The sequence below is a fragment of the Prinia subflava genome, chromosome 16 (genome assembly GCF_021018805.1).
Source record: "Prinia subflava isolate CZ2003 ecotype Zambia chromosome 16, Cam_Psub_1.2, whole genome shotgun sequence".
Taxonomy (NCBI): domain Eukaryota; kingdom Metazoa; phylum Chordata; class Aves; order Passeriformes; family Cisticolidae; genus Prinia; species Prinia subflava.
The window spans coordinates 13,711,855-13,730,548 of NC_086262.1; the positions used below are offsets into that span (position 1 = coordinate 13,711,855).

The 18,694-nt window shown below is 52.3% G+C and overlaps 1 protein-coding gene across 1 annotated transcript in view; it reads left to right on the top strand.

Annotated features, from left to right (window-relative positions):
• Positions 1-831: 831 nt before the first annotated feature.
• CYFIP2 (cytoplasmic FMR1 interacting protein 2) overlaps positions 832-18,694 on the top strand; it is a 48,769-nt gene continuing 30,906 nt past the window's right edge. Inside the window, exons 1-10 of the mRNA XM_063413654.1 lie at positions 832-1,144; positions 5,627-5,767; positions 7,739-7,828; positions 7,908-7,985; positions 9,460-9,561; positions 10,308-10,489; positions 10,794-10,890; positions 11,539-11,667; positions 13,036-13,140; positions 15,941-16,032. Of these exons, the coding sequence (XP_063269724.1) occupies positions 5,651-5,767; positions 7,739-7,828; positions 7,908-7,985; positions 9,460-9,561; positions 10,308-10,489; positions 10,794-10,890; positions 11,539-11,667; positions 13,036-13,140; positions 15,941-16,032 (992 nt within the window). The 5' untranslated portion in view covers positions 832-1,144; positions 5,627-5,650. The remainder of the gene's footprint in view (positions 1,145-5,626; positions 5,768-7,738; positions 7,829-7,907; positions 7,986-9,459; positions 9,562-10,307; positions 10,490-10,793; positions 10,891-11,538; positions 11,668-13,035; positions 13,141-15,940; positions 16,033-18,694) is intronic.

Consider the following 18,694-nt stretch of genomic DNA (forward strand, 5'->3'; position numbering starts at 1 on the left):
AGAAAATTCAGCCCCACACGTTCAGGGACAAGAGCAGCAGCCTCTGAGGAATTGCAGGGGTCACTCTGATCCAGGAAAGGCCAGGTACCAATCTGGTTCTGGCACAGGCTCGTGCTCAGGAAAGGAGCACTGCCACGGCCACAGAAATACATCTAGACCTGTATCTAGACTTTAGTCAGTCCTTGGGTATACACCAGTGTCTTTCAATAATCAAGACAGCCCCATACAGGGTTTATATTGGTCACCATGAGGCAGTGTCCCTCTGAAAGCTGTGAGCTTGGGTTTCACAGTACATCTGAAGAGCTGTATTAGAGCTTTAAACAGCAGTACGAGCAAAGTACTGGAAACCTGCCCCTGAAAAAAAGCCAGATGCCAAAACGCCAAAATCCAGACCTTTGGGATGCAGTGCTGACTCAAAAGAGGATTGGAGCTCCGAGCAAAGGCGCTGCCTTCAGGTTTTGATGCCCAACATGCCCAGTCATCCGAGGCTCTGCGTGTTTTCTACACGTGCATGCATTCCGCCACCAGCGCGTTTGTTAAGATGGCAGGTGACGCCTAACAATGGTCCTCCGAGGACACCCGCGACACAGCGAGCCCAGCAGCGCCGAGATGGGGAATCCCAGCCTGGTCCTGCTTTCTCAGCGACCCAAACCCACTGTGCCAGCACCGACCCTCCGAGAGGCTGCTTCAGCCGGCCCCCGCTCTCTCCCCTCCCCGCCGGGAGCCGCCGGCGCCGCGCTGCCGCCAGCCCGGAGCTGCCCGCGGCGGGGGGAACGCGGCCGCGGCCCCGAGCGGGGGCAGAACCCCGACTCCGGGTGGGGTCAGAGCTACAGCCTCGGCCTCGAGTGGGCTCAGAGCCCCAGCCCCGGGTGCGATCAGAGCCCCGGCCCCGGGTGGGGGCAGCGCCGCAGCCCCGGCCCCGCCGCGCATCCCCCGCGCCGCTGGGGGAGGAGCCGCCCGCGCCGCTCCAGCCCCTTCCCGCGGCGGGCCCGGGGCTCCCCCCGCCGCCGCGCCGCGCGGAGGGGCCGGCGGAGAGCCGCGGAAGTGCACTTGCTGCAGCCATTTCCTGCTCTTTGTGCGGGCGGCGCGCTGCATCCCCCGCGGAGCATCCCGCGGCGCCGGGCATCGCCCCCGCGGAGCGCAGGTGAGCGGGCGGGGGTGGGCGCGGGGCTGCGCGGCTCCATCCCCTCCTTCCCTCCCTCCTGCCCTCCCCGGGGCTGCGCGGGGCAGTGCCCGCCGCCCAGCCCCATCTCCCCGGAGCCCCGGGCGGGCGGAGCGGGGCAGGTGCGGGCTCGGCGGGGCGGGCTGTGCGGACCGGGGTGTGCGGGATGAACGGGCCGGGATGTGCGGGATGTGCGAGCCGGGATGTGCGGGATTTGCGGGCCAGGATGTACGGGCCGGGATGTGCGGGATGTATCCCACAATGCCCCGAGCTACCTGCGGCGCTCAGCCTGCCCGCAGCCGCCGCACAGCGCCGGGGAAAAAATAGCGCAAATCCTCCTTGTCCTTCCCCCGCCGCGCATCCCCAGCACGGGGGAAGCGGCCGAGCCCCGGGCCCGCGGGCGCTGCAGGCCCCGCCGCGGCAGCGCCAGCCCGGCCGGGGTGGCGGCGGCGCTGGAGAACGGGGCGCCCGGAGGATGCTGATGATGGAGGGGCGGCCCCGGCCGGCTCCCGGAGCGCCCGTGGCGTGGCAATATGGTGTTCGAACGGGCTGAGGGGGATGGCGGCAGCGCCGGGGTCAGAGGCAGCGCTGGGAACGAGGGGCTGGAGCGGCGGCCGCAGGTCGGGGCTGGGCGCGGGTCGCGGATCCTCGCCCGGCGCCGGTGCCCGTGCGCGGGGCCGGGCACGGCTCCTTTGTGCTCAACTTTGCCCCGGTGCCGCTGGAAATACCGGCCCGCATCCCACCGGGCCGAGGGGCAGGGAGCCAGCGGATGGTTCCGCAGGGAGTTTCCCGTGGGTTGGAAGGACCGGGAGAGAACGAGGAGGAGGAGAAGAGGAAGCACACAGTGGACGCTCCCTGCGTGGCCGGGGCTGTTTGGAGAAGGGGGCAGGGTGCGGGGTGTGTGCGCTGTCAGGGGACACTGCCAGCAGCACAGCCTGTCCCCTTTGCCATCTGCCGCTTCCCACGGGGGGTTCCCGCCTGGGGGCTTTGGATCACAAAGGTCTCAAAGAATTAGGCTGAGCTGCTGAAGCCTCTGCACCCTCCTGCCCTGAGATACCGAAAGAAAAATCACCCTCCTGTTTGGCGTGCTGACGGTAGTCTGGGGTTAGTCACGGAGATGGGTGACTAGCCCAGTGTTCTGGTGTCACAGCCATGTAATTCTGTGCTAATTCCCTGCCAAGGAAAAGTCTTTTTTCATTTTCTCTGTACAGTTCATCATTATTAATGAAGCCTAAGGAGCAGGGGAAAAGCTTCCATTTTCTGACCAAGGTCTCTGGAGTAAAGCAGAATATGCTGAGTTCATTTTCACTGAATTCAATTTTGTTAACAAACAGTTATCATCTTTGCATAAGAAATGGGAAGATTTGTTTTGGAAGATCAGTAATTGGTCAACTATTAACAATGCTGGCCTGTGTGATTTGGTTTCCCAATAAGTGCTTTAACTGTCAGCAGTGGGTTGCTTATAAACTTGCTCTAAATTTCTCAATTCTATCGGAAATGTAGTTTCATATACCTGTCTCCTTCCTTGACCCGCTTTCTTTGGCACCAGAAAAAAAATACTATTTAGTTATTCTAAAAGAAAAAATTCCAGGATAATTGTGTTGCTGAGAGACAAGGATGGTGCAAATGCTTAGAACTCAGCTCTAATGGGATGGCAGAAAATGTAGAGTGGAGATAGAGAAAAACAGTTTCAGGAGTCATGCAGTTTGGCTTCCTTTTTTAATGGAAAGGGTAATTTCATGGTTATTAACATCTGTGTCTTGCAGAGCAGAGGCCCAGCTCTGCCAGCCTCACTCACTCTGCAGAGAACCTCCTGACTGTGGTGGTGGCTGCAATTACAAGTCCTGTGCATTTTAGGCAGGAGTCAAACCAAAGTTTTACACAGTGAAGTTATTTTTTAATAAATATATGTTGTGGCAACATGCTACAGACATGGGGTCCAGGGGAAGTCCTCGCTGACCACACTGTTCCCTGTAGCTGCTCTTGGGTTCCTGGTTGGTCTTAAGAAAGGATGGAGTGAGAACTAGAAGTCCCCATAAAAACTCATGTGTTAAACCCTCAAAGTCTGTAGTTTTTCCAGCTGCATCAGCATCCTTGCACTGCTCAGCCATGGCAAAGCATGGGTGGGCTGGTGGCTGATGGCACCTCTCACTTGCAATGACTTGATGCATTCTTTTCTGTTCATGTATTTCTGCACCCTTCCTCTCTGCCTGTTTGAGTGTAAGATTTTTAGAGTATGAACTGGTTTCACTCCCAGGTGTGTGCACTGCCTGGAACAGCAGGGCCCTGATGCTGGATTTGGTACCCTTTTCTGCTGGTGTGGCCCAAAGAGCAGCAATAATTTTGGCCCTTGAGTTGCTGAGCTCTTTGGGTGTCTCAGGGTTGTTGTGGGAGTTCCTTTGGTTACAGCAAATGGACAACACCTTGCACAAAGGGCCTTAGAAAGAGAAAAATGGGGAATAAGCCCAAACAAACAGCCACAGCCCTCAAAGCTATGAAATGGAAAGTTTTGCCTTCTCAAGCCTGAAGTACGTAATGAAGCATGAGTGAGTAGCCAGGAGTGTCATTCTGGGATCCCAGGGGTGAGTCCTGGGGTGCTGGAGGGGGGTGGTGGAGCGTGGTGGGCAGCTCTGTGTCCTTCTGTGGGCTGGGCAGGCTGAGCCTGCAGGCAGGCAGGGAGGGAGCTGCAGAAATGAGATGTCTGGGTTTGACAGTTGCCACAATTTGTAACAGGAAACCATTTTACCAGACAGAGGTGAAGAAAGAAACAGAAATTTAGATGTGGAGAGGAAACGCTGCTTGAGATTTTTGGGGTTTTTCCAGGCACTCATTTAATGATGTTTCAGCTGCAGGTACAACCAAACCTGTTTCTCAGCTGCCTGCTGCCTTGGGGAGGCATTTGTGGAGCAGGAATGAGTTTTGCCAGGCTCATACATATTCCTGCAGCCCACAGTGATGAGGCATGGTACAGACTCCTTATGACCCAAGGTGAAGCCACCCCAGGAATGCACACTGTGCCTCCCCCTTAGCTGTGGCCCTTTTTGGGAGAATGTCTGTCCATGGATGTCCCACAGCCATTATTCTTCATGCTCTCAGTGCTGCAAATAAAAAGCAAGCTGATTTTCTTGGAAGCAGTGGTGCCCAAAGGAGTGGATGTACTCGAGGGATGTTCTGCTCCTGTTGCATTTGGTGTTTATGCAGGCACTGCTTGTGTCTGCCTGCTACCGTGTCTGGCAAAAAAAAAAGTTGCAAAAGCTTAGAGAAAAGCCAAAGAGATGATTAAAGGATTTGAAAACATACTCTGTAATGAGGCAGGCAAAGAGCTTAGCTGGCTTGCAGGGTGTTTTATTGAAATGTGTGAGTGTCTCGATGGGAGCTTTGATTTAGGGAGCTCTACTGTCCTGCAGATCAGAGCAACGAAACTCAAAGGCTCACATTTCAAACTAGACAGGCTCTGAGTGAGGCAAGAAGCACTGGAGGGGGTGTGATTTGCTGATTGAATGAGGTGTCAATATTTAAAGAATTCTCTCTCTGCAAATGTCTAAGTGCAGCAGGGTGTTTTTCTGGGAGACACAGGCTCTAGGTCAGCAGCAGCTATTGCACAGGATTAGGCATTAACTGGGGAAGCCCTGTGGCTGTGATTACACAAGGGCTCAGCCTGGGTGACAGCACTGTCCCCCTGAGCACTCACAGCCAAGGTGAGTGCCAGGGGAGACGGGGACACACAGGTTTGTTCTGTGGTTCCCACTGGGCCCCTGCCTGGGGTAAGCGCCAGGGAACTTTCAGAAATGTTTCCCTTTGATTTTATTTTGTGTATTTATTTTTATTTTTTGCTCCTGGCGCTGTTGGCAGCTCCAGGGCAGGCTGGGGCTGGGCAGGGGATGCCACGTCAGTGGTAAAAGTAGGGAAATTTAACAGCAGCTTCTTTTTTTGCTGCTTGCAGTGCCACAGCTTTGCCTGCACAGCACTCGAGCCTTTCCAGTTCACCTCTGGGAATTAATGCAGTTGGTTGTTTACAGTTTCCAGGGCTGTTCATGTGTGTGAGAAGGAGAGCATATGAGTGTCAGCGTCCGTCATACTTCTCTAATCGAGCTGCTTCAGGAGATATTCTTGATAGCACCGCTTTGCATTTCGGAGCACACGCTTTCACCCGGGGCTGCTAAAGCTGCACTGCAGCACCCAGCTGCTCTGCCTGAGAGAGTTTTGCATAGAGTTAAGAGAGAAGTGCCTGTGTGGGTAGCTGTGTTTCTCTTATTCTGCATTCCTGCTCTGCTGTTGAATTGCAGAAGGAGAGAGATGACATAGAGGTGTAGGTTTAATGCACAAGAGAAGGGAAAACAGATAAACTGGGATTTTATCCCCTGCAATGCCAGCCAATCTGGTTTTGTCCTTTCCCACTCAGTCTCCTGCCTGCTGGCTGGTTGTCTTGTCTGTCTATCACCCTCTCTTTTGCTTTGGATTTAGCAGGGGAACTGAACATCCACAACCATGACGACTCACGTCACGCTCGAGGATGCCTTGTCCAACGTGGACTTGCTGGAGGAGCTGCCCCTGCCAGACCAGCAGCCATGCATCGAGCCTCCTCCCTCCTCCATCATGTACCAGGTACCCCAGCTCCCCGAGGGTTGTTCCAGTGGCTCATGCAGAGCACGGGGCCCCACGGTGCTGTGAGAACCAGCCAAAAACATTCAGGGTTCAAGGGAGCCTTCAGAACAGATCTAGCCACAGATCTGCTCCCAAGGACTTTAAAAGGAAGGCATTGGTGAAAGGGACTTTTCAGGCAGAGCAAAAATGAGGACCGGAGTGCGTGAATGGGCAGGAAGCAGGAGATAAGATTTGTGATAGCAGCAGAAAGTTCTCAGCGATGTTTATTTGTGCACATATTTCTGGGCTTCCTTTTCGTGATCGTGCGTGCATCGAACTGAGCGGGGCAGGCTCCAAGTCCTGCCTGTGGCTGGCCTGTGCCTCTAGCACAGCTGGAGCTGCTGGCATGCAAGGGAGGGCAGCTGCTAGAACCACTTCTGTGCCCTGAACAGCTCAGATTTAGCTGCAGCTGCACTGACCAAGCAAAGCTTGGCAGGGGCCCAGGGCACGGCTGGGCTCCTGCTTTTGCTCCCACAGTGGGATGCCTCTGCTGCTTGGCCACCACACCCTGCCCTACAGCACACACCCAGGGTTAAATATAATAGGGGGTTCCTTTCTCCATCCTGCCACTCCTGAGCTGCTGGCTCAGCCCTGGCAGTGTGTAAATACACCAGCACTGTGATTGTTGTGCCTTGTGCACGGGGCTCTGGAATTACAGGATCTCTTTCAGCAGGTCAGACCCCGGCCTCGTGCCAGAGCCTTGGTATCTCTGTGGGTTATCAGACACAAAGGTCGTTCTGGGCTGTTCAAATTTCAGCTCTCCCTGAAAATCCTTGATGTAATTATTTGCTTATCTCTTCTTTCAATAAATTTTTAGCCTTTGCTGGCTTGTGTCTCAGGAGGGGCTCAGGGTCCACCTTATGGCACAGCCTCCTTTCAGGGCCATGAGTTGTGCACACAGCTGGGCCTAAAAACCAACTCTAAGCTGGATCTGGAGGTGCTGGCCAAGCCTGTTTCTTCATCATACTCAGTTTCTGTGTAGCCCTCTCCCCTGCTAGCCAGAAACGCACATGCAGTCTCAGCTTTGTTGTCACACTGGTCACATGTGCTGTCCTGGAGGCACTAAGAAGAGCAGCCCTGTGGCCACAGGTCTGTGCTCCCAGCTTTTCTACTCAGTTATTGAGGTGAGTGTGGTCTCTGCAATGCTGCTGTTGTCACAAGGAGCAGCTCTGGGTGCTTGGGACCTCAGTCTGCCCTGCCCTGCAGCAGATGCCATCAGCCAGCCTTGGCAGAAGAACTTACCCAGCACAGAGCATGTGAAGGGCACCCCAGAGACCCAGGGAGCTGCTTTTCCATCCCCCACCTGCCTCTGCAATTTCTTGCTCCCTGATCCCAACCCAAAACTGTCTCACAGCTTCCAGAACAAATGTTTGTCCCAACATCTGTTTGTGCTTGCAAGAGCAATGGTGGCACTGATAATAGCACCTGGATGAGAGCTGACTTTCATATTTATGTTTTCCAGACAGCTCATTCCCTGCCCTTTCTCTGTGTTTATCCCTTTCACATCCTGCTGACAGGATGTGGTCTTCCCCTAGCAGCAGCCAGGGCATAAATAGAAATTAATAAGGCTACATCTGTCTTTGAGTTACCAAGCTAAAATCCTTAGAATAATTGCAGTGGCTTTTCTCTCTAGTGTGGCTCCAATAAAGTTTGGCTTCATTTTACAAGGATTTGTCAGTCTTGACTGCTGTATTTTCACACATATTCCCTGCAGGATGGCCATGTGTGATTCCAAAGCATCTCAGGGCGTGTGTATGTATGAAACTACTTCAGACCTAGAGGTGCAGCCCTTCAAATAGTTCACAGGCTCCTCCCATGCCCCAGGAGCCCTGCTAATTCTGCTTTATGCCACCACATCCCACGTTAGGCTGTACCAGGTGAGCAAACAACCAGCTGTGTGTTTTCATCCCCATCTCTCTGTTTTGCCCACAGGCTAATTTTGACACGAACTTTGAAGACAGGAACGCCTTTGTGACAGGCATTGCCAGGTACATCGAGCAGGCCACGGTGCACTCCAGCATGGTGAGTCCCCTGGTGCTGTCCCCAGGGTGCTGAGCCCCCAGTGCCTGCCCTGGCCCACCAACACCCCTCTGTCTTTCAGAATGAGATGCTGGAAGAAGGCCACGAGTACGCCGTGATGCTCTACACGTGGAGGAGCTGCTCACGAGCAATCCCTCAGGTAGTGCAGCCCTTCCCAGGCAGGGGTGCTCCCAGAGCACCTCTTTGGGTTTGTCTTGAGTGTGGGGTTAGTTTGGAGACAGGAGAACAGAAAAAACAAAGCAAACTAAAGAGGATGATGCTGAGACCCAGCTATGAGGAGATTCCTGCTGTTGGATGAGTACTCTGTATGTGCTGCTGTGCTGCTGTTGCCTCCCCTGGCTACACCAGCAGAAGGCTGTGGCTAAGCTGATGGCAAGGCAGCACTAGAAATCCTCTGGTTTAGTGTCCTCCCTGTGACATTTGTGCCTCTCTGAGCAGCTTGTGGCATCCCTGCCCTTCCCCCTGTGCTCCCTTCAGTGCTGTGTGTGATGGGGGAGCAGAGGATGCAGAGGGTTCAGTCACAGACTGACCAGGTCTGATCCTGCAGTGACCCCTGTGCCTTGCCATGGGCACGTGGATGTGGCCAGGGGGGTCCTGTGCTCAGCCCCCCAACCTCCCTGCTTGGTCAGGGGCAGCTCCCTGCTGCATCAGGGACTGTGGCTTCACAGGAGAAGGGCAGAGCCTGCACCTGAGTGTGCACCACTCCTCCCTGGCTGGCCATTGATGCATGGTGGGTTCTCAGGGCTGTCCTGGGCAAGGCCAGGAGCTGGGCTTTGTGATCCATGTGAGTCCCTGCCAGCTCAGGATATTCTGTGGTTCTGTGGTACTGCCTAACTGCAGTGTGGAACACCAAGGGGACTTTAGATTGCCCACTGCAGAGAGGGCAAGGCCCCTTTGGCATTGTCCCCCACGTCAGGCTGGCTGCTGTGTCCCCCCATGCCCTCAGAATCAGCTGCTGGGTTACTGAACCAGAGCTGTCAGCCCCATCAGAGCCTTCTGGGAGCAACAGCTGCACACAAAACCAGAGGAGGACAGTCAGAGGATGCCCTGGGCAGCTGCTGTTTTCCCTGCAAGTCTGATAATGACTCCAAGTAACTGTTTTGGAAATGACATGGATAGCAACTGAGTAAGCCCTTAAATTTAGCTTTCCAGGAGTCCAGCAACAGTTGCTGTCAGCCACAGACAAGCCCAGTGATTTCTAATTGCTCCTCAACAGACCCAGAATAATCCCAGTGAGGCTCTAGCAGAGCTGTAACCTGGTGCCTTGTGTGTCTTGCAACATAAATCTCAAATAACTTCATGCTACAACATTCCCACATTTTACAGCAAGTCCAAACTCCATATGGCTTGTGTTCTATGCCAGACAAATGCATTAGGAGACTTTTATCCCCCAGAGTCAGGATTGCACTTTTTTAGAATGCATGGAGAGAATTTCAGATCTGAAATACCCCCTTTTGCTTTCAGCTGTTGTGTTGAGAAGCAGCTCCTTCTCAGGTCCCTCTGTTGTCCTTGGGTGGGGACAGGACTCCATGTAAAACAAGAAGATGGTGCCACAGTGACCCACAGCTGGTTAGAAGCTGATGCTGACAGGGGTGATTTTCTTTGCAATGCAGGTGAAATGTAACGAACAGCCAAACCGAGTGGAGATTTATGAGAAAACAGTGGAAGTCCTGGAGCCAGAAGTCACCAAGCTCATGAAGTTCATGTATTTTCAGGTAAGTGGTCAAGGAGAGAGGCAAAAATAATCTATTTACTTTGGTGTTAGTGGTCAAGGAGAGAGGCAAAAATAATCTATTTACTTTGGTGTTAACATCCTAAGGAGGGTTGTGCTATCCTTGCCTGACAGGAGGTCTCTTCCACCTCCTGTGGAAAGACCTCTTTCACCTCCTGTGAAGGAAAATCTGTGTGTCCTTTGCTCAGGCCCAAAATCTTCTATACAAGTTGGAAAAGAGCACACCTCAGCCCTTCAGGTTCATGGGGACCCAGAGCCCCCACTGTTTGGAGCTAAGGATGTCCCAGGCTCTTGTTTTTGGGGATGTTGGCTGATGTGAGGAGCTGATTGTCCATTGCCATGTGGCAGTCACAGAGCTGCTGTGGGCTCCCCATCACCTCCTGCAGTTACAACTGACTGCACCTGAGTTTCACAATCACTGTTAGGTTTTATATCCTGTGAGGTCTCTGTGCCCCACCTAAAAAAGGCAGCCTTGATTTTGCAGAACATCCCACGCTTGGGGCAGGGGCAGTTGGAGTGTTCTTTCCCCCCTCAAGCACTGAGCGCGTTTGTCAGCAGTGATTTGTAACAATGCTTCATCACTGCATGGGAACAGCAGAGAGGAACCTTGGAGCTTCCACACCCAGCTGAAAATGCATTTTTTAAGGGAGCTGGTGGTGGTTTTTAAGGGAGCTGGTGATGGGTGGAAGGGCTCCCATGGTGATGCATGACCCCGAGCCTGCCCCGCAGCGCAAGGCCATCGAGCGCTTCTGCAGCGAGGTGAAGCGCCTGTGCCACGCTGAGAGGAGGAAGGACTTCGTGTCCGAGGCCTATCTCCTCACCCTGGGCAAGTTCATCAACATGTTTGCTGTCCTGGATGAGCTGAAGAACATGAAGTGCAGCGTCAAAAATGATCACTCTGCTTACAAAAGGTGAGAGGGGGCGAAGCGGCGGGAGTGGGGACAGGGCTGTGCCTGGTCTGCAAGGGAGCTCCTGGTCTGACCAGCACTGAGGGCAGGAGGGCATCAGGGCTGGAGATGGGGTTTTGTGCTGTCCCAGGCTCTCTTTGTGAATTTAGGCAAATCTCTGAGCCCTGTTGCGTTTCAATTCCCTCTTGGTGAATTGAGCTGTGATGCAGGGGGGTCTGAGGCTGCAGCTTTGCTGCAGGGTGTGTGGGTGGTGACAGTCCCCCGCTGGCTGAGTGACCCTTGGTGATGTTGGATTTGTCCCTTGCAGAGCTGCCCAGTTCCTGCGGAAGATGGCAGACCCCCAGTCCATCCAAGAGTCCCAGAACCTCTCCATGTTCCTGGCAAACCACAACCGCATCACCCAGGCACGTCCCTTTGCTCTGAGCCACTGCACCTTTCGTGAGCAGGGAGAAGCTGTGATCTTGCTGAGGCTGGCAGCACTTCAGACCAGGCTGTGGCAGCAGCTGTTGGGTCTTTGCCACTGGCTCTGGTGGTCTTTTGGTCAGGCTGTGTAATTCTAGCAGTGTCTCCTCGTGTGTCATCCTGGGTGGCTTTGGAGGTCTCTATGTCAGGACAAAGATGAAGGTCTAAAAGATGTAAGAAGAGCTCTGGAGGTGAAGGTTCTGCCAGAACTCCATCCCCTGCAGCTGCATGGGGATTGCAGCTCAGCCCCCATGGCCCTCCACATTTCACAGGCTCCAGTGGTTCTGCTAAGTGTTAAAATATTGCACAGGGACAGGAGTCAAACAGTTTGCTCAGAGTCACCCTCCTTTCTCTCACTGTGTGGTGTTTGGGTGTTGTGATCAGTCTGAAGCAGAGTTGTCCTGCAAAACAAGGTTGTTCTTCCCAGGTGGTACCATGAGCTCACTCTCTGCTGATAAACTTAAGAAAAGCACACAAGTGAGGTTTGAAGGAACCTCTTATTGTTCTACTCTTAATCCTTGAAATGTTTCCTCCCTGGTTTCTGCTGCTCCTCTGCCCAAGTGGATAATGTGGCTTCTGTTGTGTTTCAGTGTCTGCACCAACAGCTAGAGGTTATCCCTGGCTATGAGGAGTTGCTGGCTGATATTGTCAACATCTGTGTGGATTACTATGAAAACAAGATGTATCTCACCCCCAGTGAGAAGCACATGCTCCTAAAGGTGAGGTTGGGCCGTGCTTGTGGGGCTGGGTGCTTGCATAGTTTCACTGTTGTTTTAGTAAAATGAAATTCACTCCTAGGACAACATCTCTCTTCAATTTCTTGATTTTTTGCCCCTTTGGGCTGGTGTGCATCCCTTCTCTGCAGAGACAGTGTCCTCTGCTCACACAAGTTGCTGTGAGTGCTCTGCAGGCAGCAGCAAAGCTGCTCTGCTTCCTTCTCTTCCTGTTCCCTTTCTGATCCCTGATGCTTTGTGTGCTCTGCTGTGGTACCTCAGTCCTCCCACTCCCTCTTTGTGCAGCTGAACAGGCTGGACAAGGCCCCAAATTTGGGATGTCCCACCCCAGTGGTCTGAAGTGGCAGCTCTGCTGGGCAGTGCCGTGAGCTGCCTCTGTTCCTGCCCTTACTTGGACCTTGTCCCATCAATCCTCTGCTGTCCTTTATGGCCTTCTCCCCTATTCCCATATAAAAATCTTCCTTCCTCTCTCCCTTTCCTCTTCTCTTCCCCATCTCCCTCTCTCTGTTTTCCCCACAGTCCTTCCCAGTGCTGCCAGCAGCTCTGCCTGCCTGGTGCTGAGCACATGGTGGGTGAGCTCTGGTGGGTGCCTTCATCCCCCAAGGCTGGAGGGGGTTTTTCTGTTGTGCATGGAAGTGCAGGATCATGGGCTTGACCTTTGCAACTGCAGAGGATGTTGTAAAATCACCACCAACTTTGTAACCCAGAATTTTCTTCTGGATGCCCATTCCCAGCAATAATTCCCTGCAGAGTGCAGATGCTCCCAGGTTTGTTTTTCTGGCTGTAAAGAGCCCACAAGATAAACATGCCAGAGTATCTCTTTGTTTGGTGTATTTGTTTTTGCTGTCAGTCAGTTACTGGCAATCATTGCAGTCACTGTTATTACCATAAAAACTTCATTGTAATGGTGTGAGTCAGCTCAGGTTTTCTGAAGGGTAGTGTGGAGGGTTTGACTCTCTGTAATGATTTTTATTGAATTACTGGGGTGGAGGGACGGAAATCAATCCAGGAGAATAATTTAAATTCTTCTCCAGGAGTAAACTTTTGCCTTTGGGTGGAGAAAACTTTTGGGTTGTTGTTATGTGGGGAGAGAAGGAAGAACAAATACCCAAGAGAAGCATCCTGTGTTCTTGCACAGACAGCTGAAGCAATCCATCGTGTGTCCTCTGCCTGCCATGTGCATCCTGGCAGATACATTTTAAACATTTTAATGTTTTTAAACATTTCCTCCTGAGGGTCAGGTGGTACCAGGAACCCGAAATATTCTTTCCTCGTGCTGAGGGATGGAGAACTGTCTTTGACTTGTGCTGCTGATTTCATGCTGAGAAAACCTTGCTTTTCCATCTCCTCCAGGTGATGGGGTTTGGCCTGTATCTCATGGATGGGAATGTCAGCAACATTTACAAGTTGGATGCCAAGAAGAGAATCAACCTTAGCAAAATAGACAAATTCTTCAAGGTCAGTGACCTGTCTGTGTGGGGCTGGTGTTTATTGCAGACCCATGGATTAGCAACCTGTACCACAGCAAAAAACAAACCACAGGAATCATTTACGGGTCCAAAAACCCCAAGGGCTGAGCAACTACCTAGGCCAAAGGCTGAGGAATGGAATTGCTGTGACCAGGCCTGGGCCCAGAGCTGCAGCAGGGGTGAGGTGAGCACTGCTGACCCTCAGTGCCTGCAGGGCTGTGGGTGTAGAGCAGTGCTGGGCTGGCTGTGCTCCCGTGGCTCTGGAGCTGGGCAGCCAGTGGGAGCTGCAGCTCTGGGGCACAGGATGGAGGGGCTGTTCCATGGCTTCCCTCTCTGTGCACATCCCTGAGGCAGGTTTGCAGTCTCTGGTTTCAGCAAACCTGGCTGGTTTGCTGAGGTCTGTGTGGGTGATGGTTCTGCTTCTCTTTCCCTCTGTAAGCTGCTGAGCTGAGGGACAGAGGACACAGCTGGTGAGCCAATGTGTGATCTGGCAGTTTTATTTCATGTATAAACTGTGGTCCCTGCACAGAAAAAGCTTTTTAGGGAGTTTGTGTCAACTAGGACTTGGAGATGCTCAGCAAGATCTTCAGAGGGTCTCTCTGGGGTTTGATGAACTGTTTTTGTCTTGTCTGAGATGTGGATTTTGGGGAAAGGCCCTTGAAACCTGGGTGTTCCCAGGGGCAGTGTGGGGAGCAGCCACACAACCTCTCCCTGCTGAAGCACATCTGGCCATGGTCTGATCCACAGCTGGAGGCCAGGCTGCTCTGCCCTGGCACCACTCAGCACAGGGAGGGTTTGGGATATCCCTGTTTGGAGAGGAGGGCTGAGAGCCCACACAGCACCTCAGGGAAGGTGGTGCCTCCTTTCCACTGCTGCTGGGCACAGGCTGGGACTGGGAGGCATTTAGGGTTTGGAGAGGGTCAGCTGCAGGAGGCATGGTGGGATCTAGCAGAAGACAAATGAGTTGGTGGCAAAGAGCAGGAGGACAGCAGAAGGACTTCCCAGATGGAGCAATTAGTTTTCTTTGAAACCTACTGAGCTTCAGCAGTTCTTCCTGAGCCCTTTATTAATCTTTCCCCTGAGATGGAAAGATTAGTTTCTGTTATCAACACTTGCTCCAGATCAGGGAAAATGAGAAGGTGATGATTTGTGGGAGGGCACAGAGGACTCCTTGCCCTCACTCTTCCAGCACAGTGGATTCTCCCTGGTACCTCAGCCAGAGGTGGGCTGAGGAGCCTGGATGAGGAGATTGGTTGTGGATAGAGGGTGTCTCCCTGCTTATTGCCCTGAGGTTCAGTTGTGGGTGATGTGCTGGCTGTGGGCAGGGCAGGGAATAGGTGAGCCCAGGTGTGATGGAAGGTTGGTGTGCTGCATCCTCCCCTGAGCGAGTGGGAACCTCTTTATCCCAGTTTGCACCATTTCCTGGTGACAGCCCCCAGAGCAGAGGGCCACAGACACCATAATCTCATGGAAAGGGTGATGATGAGGTGTTTAAAATCCCTCCTATCACTGGGGAGACTGCTCTGCAAAGGTGATTTATCATGTCATTCTTTAGAGTCTTCTGGGTTTTCCCCGATTCAGCTTTGCTAAATCAACTAAATCTCTAAATCAAGCCTTCAGTGTAATCTGTAGAGTTTGGTCATCTTGGTGCATTCAGACAGGTTTGCTGGTCATTGCAAAGTGCTGTGGGCCATCAGAGAATGAGGTAAAATACCTTCCATTGCATGGGGTGACCTTCTCTTTTCCAGCTTGGTTTCCATTTGCACTTCTCCAGCATCTACCATGGTCTCACCTTATAAGTTAAGTACCACTCCAAACTATGAGGTCTCAATAAGGAAAGACCAACTACTCCTTCACTACATTACTTATTGCCTTCTGATTAAATTTCTAGTGGATTGCCCAGGAATTTGAGTAGTGACAATGAACTACCTCTTCATTTAAATCTTTTGTGGAAGTGCCAGTGGGAATCCCTGATGACAGCATCACACACCTTGTGCGCAACTCAGCCTGAGAGGTGTGTGACAGTAAGACAGGGAATTTGCCCCCATCGTCCCTGAATTTTGAGCAAGGCTTTTGTAGGTGTGTGAAGTTAAAGCTTCGTGTTTTATTGATGAGATGTCAGTAGCCCTTGGTTGGATTTTGTTTGCAGGTGGAAGTTTAGTGAAGGAGGGACCTGTCTGAGGTCCCTTCAGAGTACTGAGGTCCTTTGAGGTATCTTCAGAGCACTTGGAATTTATTTCCCATCCAAAACCTCCTGAGATGTAAAGGGCAAGCAGAGCCATGTTACATTGCCTGTGTCTTTCTCCTTACTGAGAAGTTTTAAGACACATCACAGGCAACCACAGTGCTGAGCCCCTGGGGAAAGCTGGCACCTTCCTGGGTGTCCAGAATAGCAACATGATGGTTTTCATCCCTCTCTTCTCTTGGAGGATTAGGCTGGGAGACAATAAGGCCTGCTCAGGACCACACTTCTCTCTCTTTGTTGTAAAAAGAGCCTTTCCTCTGGCTGGTTACAGCACTGAACCGTTCTGGCCATCACCAGCCTGGTAGCAGTGGGCCCTCACAGGGCGGATTTCCTCCTGCAGAAAGCCTGGTGATCATTCTCAGTCATTTCCTAGGAGTGAGTAGTGGTTTACACTCTGCTTCCAACAGCCTGACACTTTCCAAAGCTTCAGAGGTGCAGCGTGCCTCTTTGGAGTCCCTTGTGTTGTGCTGGGGCCAGGCTCTCTCTCTGTCTCTCCTCTCCCTCTCTCTGCCGTGTTCCAACCATCTTTTGTTTTCTTTTCCAGCAGCTGCAGGTGGTTCCTTTATTCGGCGATATGCAGATAGAACTGGCCAGATACATTAAGACCAGTGCTCACTATGAGGAGAACAAATCCAAGTGAGTGCCTGCCATAATGTCTCTTGGCTTTGTGTGTGTCCTGAGGGCCGTGGCAGCCCCGCGGGTGTGCGTGTCCCCCGAGGCGTGAGCCAGCTCTGTGTGTGCCTCCTGTCCCTGCATGGGGAGATGTCCTGGCCCTGGGGGTGCAGCCAGCTCTGTGACACCATCCCCTGGGAGCAGGCAGGGCTGGGAAGGGGCTGGCAGAGAGGCAGGAGGAGGGAAGGGTGGCTGGAGTGTGGGTCGGGGCAGCGCCGAGTGCTTGCGAGCTGTGTGAGTGTGAGCGGCGTGTCCCTGCTCTGGGGGGATTTTAATCCACACTTTGCACCCCGAGGACAAAATCCTCCAGAGCATGAACACAGCAGTGGATCTCTGCAGTGTCTCCTCTAGCTCAGGCAGGGTTCATGAGGAGGGACAGCAGCAGGGAGGGTTGAACCAGGGGCTCAGGTGCTCTGGAAGTCAGTGAACTGGAAAAGACTGAATGTGGCACTAACCACTTGATGTGGCACTCAGTACTCTGGTTTAGTTGACAGGGTGGTGATCAGTCAAAGGTTGGACTTGATGAACTTAGAGGTCTTTTCCAATGTTAGTGATTCTGTGGTTCTGAATATTGTGAGAGAAGAGCAGGAGTGGAGAGCTCAGGAGCAGCCTGGGCTCACGGGCAACTTGCTGCTGCCATCAGATGAATCCACAGATGTTGTTTCAGTCACAGCAGGCACCTGAGAGGCCCCACTTGTGTTTGTAGCTTTGCATCCCACTCAGTGATTGCCAGATGAATTGTTGTAGGTTTGGATATCCTTGGAGTAAGGCTTGCAGCCACGTGTGAGCAAGGTCTGAGCTGCGTCTGGCTGTGGTGGCGGGTGGCAGCCAGGCTTTCACCAGGCAGTGGCCTTCCACCTGTGGGACTGCACTGTGTGGAAATCAGGTTTCTCTGGTGTCTGTGAGGAGCAGCCAGGCCGGGCTGTCTCTTCAGCAGGACAGGAACTAACCTGCAGTGTCATGGCTTCTGTTTGCTCGTCCCCTTCCACCCAGGAGGGTCTGGCTCCTCTGCCTGCTAGGAGCAGCCCTCCTCCCCTGCCTTCCCCAAAACTGGTTGAAAAGTGCCTGTTAATTGTTCAGGAGAGGTTTGAAAACAACGTGGCAAAACTCCTGAGAAAAAAGTTTTCAGTTAAAATTTGGGGAAAAAAAAAAGGAAAAGATTCTGTGTAATTGAGTTTAAAGAATATTCTTGAAAACTCTTTTTAAAAGAGAAAAATCATCAGAAGATTTGCACCTTTTTATCTCAAGTCATTCAGAAAGCACATTTCAACAAAACCTGTGTCAGCAGCATTCCTCATTTTCTCGTCTCAAAACCCAGGTAGCTCATGGGCTGTTTTACCTGTGCACAATTTTAATGTCTGTCCTTGAAATCTGTCTCACCAGGTCTGTGTGCCGTACCGTACTAACCAATGTTTCTTCCTCACTCACTTGCCTTCCCAGCCAATTGCATGGGACTCCCAGCTCTAACTCTGCCAAGGTGCTTCCATGTAATCCCCATTTCTTACTAATACTGTTTTTGTCACTTTCTCTCCCTCCTTGTCTCCGTGCAAGTGGAATTAATTGGTGTTTTTCCCGCATGGCGCTTTGTTTCTGCACTGTGAGTAGGTTGTGTGTGGCAGGGAGGGCTGGGGCAGCCCTGCCAGTCCTGCTAACCTGCTGATTGTCTGGTGGGGAGCACGTGGAAACTGGTAAGAGCCAAACAGGGGTACTGGGGGAGGATGGATTTCACAAGGGAGGACATGGCCCAGCTTTTCCAGCACCTTCTACCACCACAGATACTGGCAACAAGTGCATTTAAGTGTAGGGATATGTGTATTTTCATATCAAGAGCAGGTTCCTCACCTTCCTTTTGTATGGCCAGTCTAAATGGGAGAACAGGACTATCACAAGATGGACAATCATTTAGGGGAATAAAAAGTCTTATCTGAATTCTACATTGTGATGACAGAGTGAGACAGGAGAATCTCATTGATAGACAATTCCCTGCACAGAACATTTTGGTGGAGCCATTCTGGTTCTATATCTGGGGCTAATACATTACAGGGAGAAAGGAGATATTAAATTAAATAGATCTGGTTTGTCCCATTCCTTCATACAACTGTGCCTTTGGGAGTGCTGCCATTTTTTAGATGACATTACACTGTTACATGGTACATGTGGCTCAGTGCAAATGAAAATCTAGTTCAGGTTAATCATATGCAGCTCATCATTTATACTCAAGATTGTTCACTGAGCTGATGGCATGAGCCAGAACCAAAAACAATGGCAGGGCTAGTTCTTTGCAGAGTTTTCCTTTGCAGGAGAAGGCAGCACGACCCAGACCTGGAGGGAGGACCTCTAAGGGGAGGATAATCCTTAAGTTTAGCAGACAGGATGCAAACAGTGCAGAACTTGGAAGTTCATCCTTCCCTGAGAGCTTGTCCCATGATGGCCCTGGAAATTGCCATCTCTGCCCTGGGGGTAGGCGAGCCCACATGGAGAGCAGCCTTCAGGGTGCATGGAGCAGACACATTCAGGCTGAAAGGTGAGGCAGGTGTCCCCTCAGGCTGTGTGAGACCACTCTGGAGGACCCCACACGCCAGAGAGACGACACAGGCTGACATTTGCCACGCGGGTGGCGCACCCG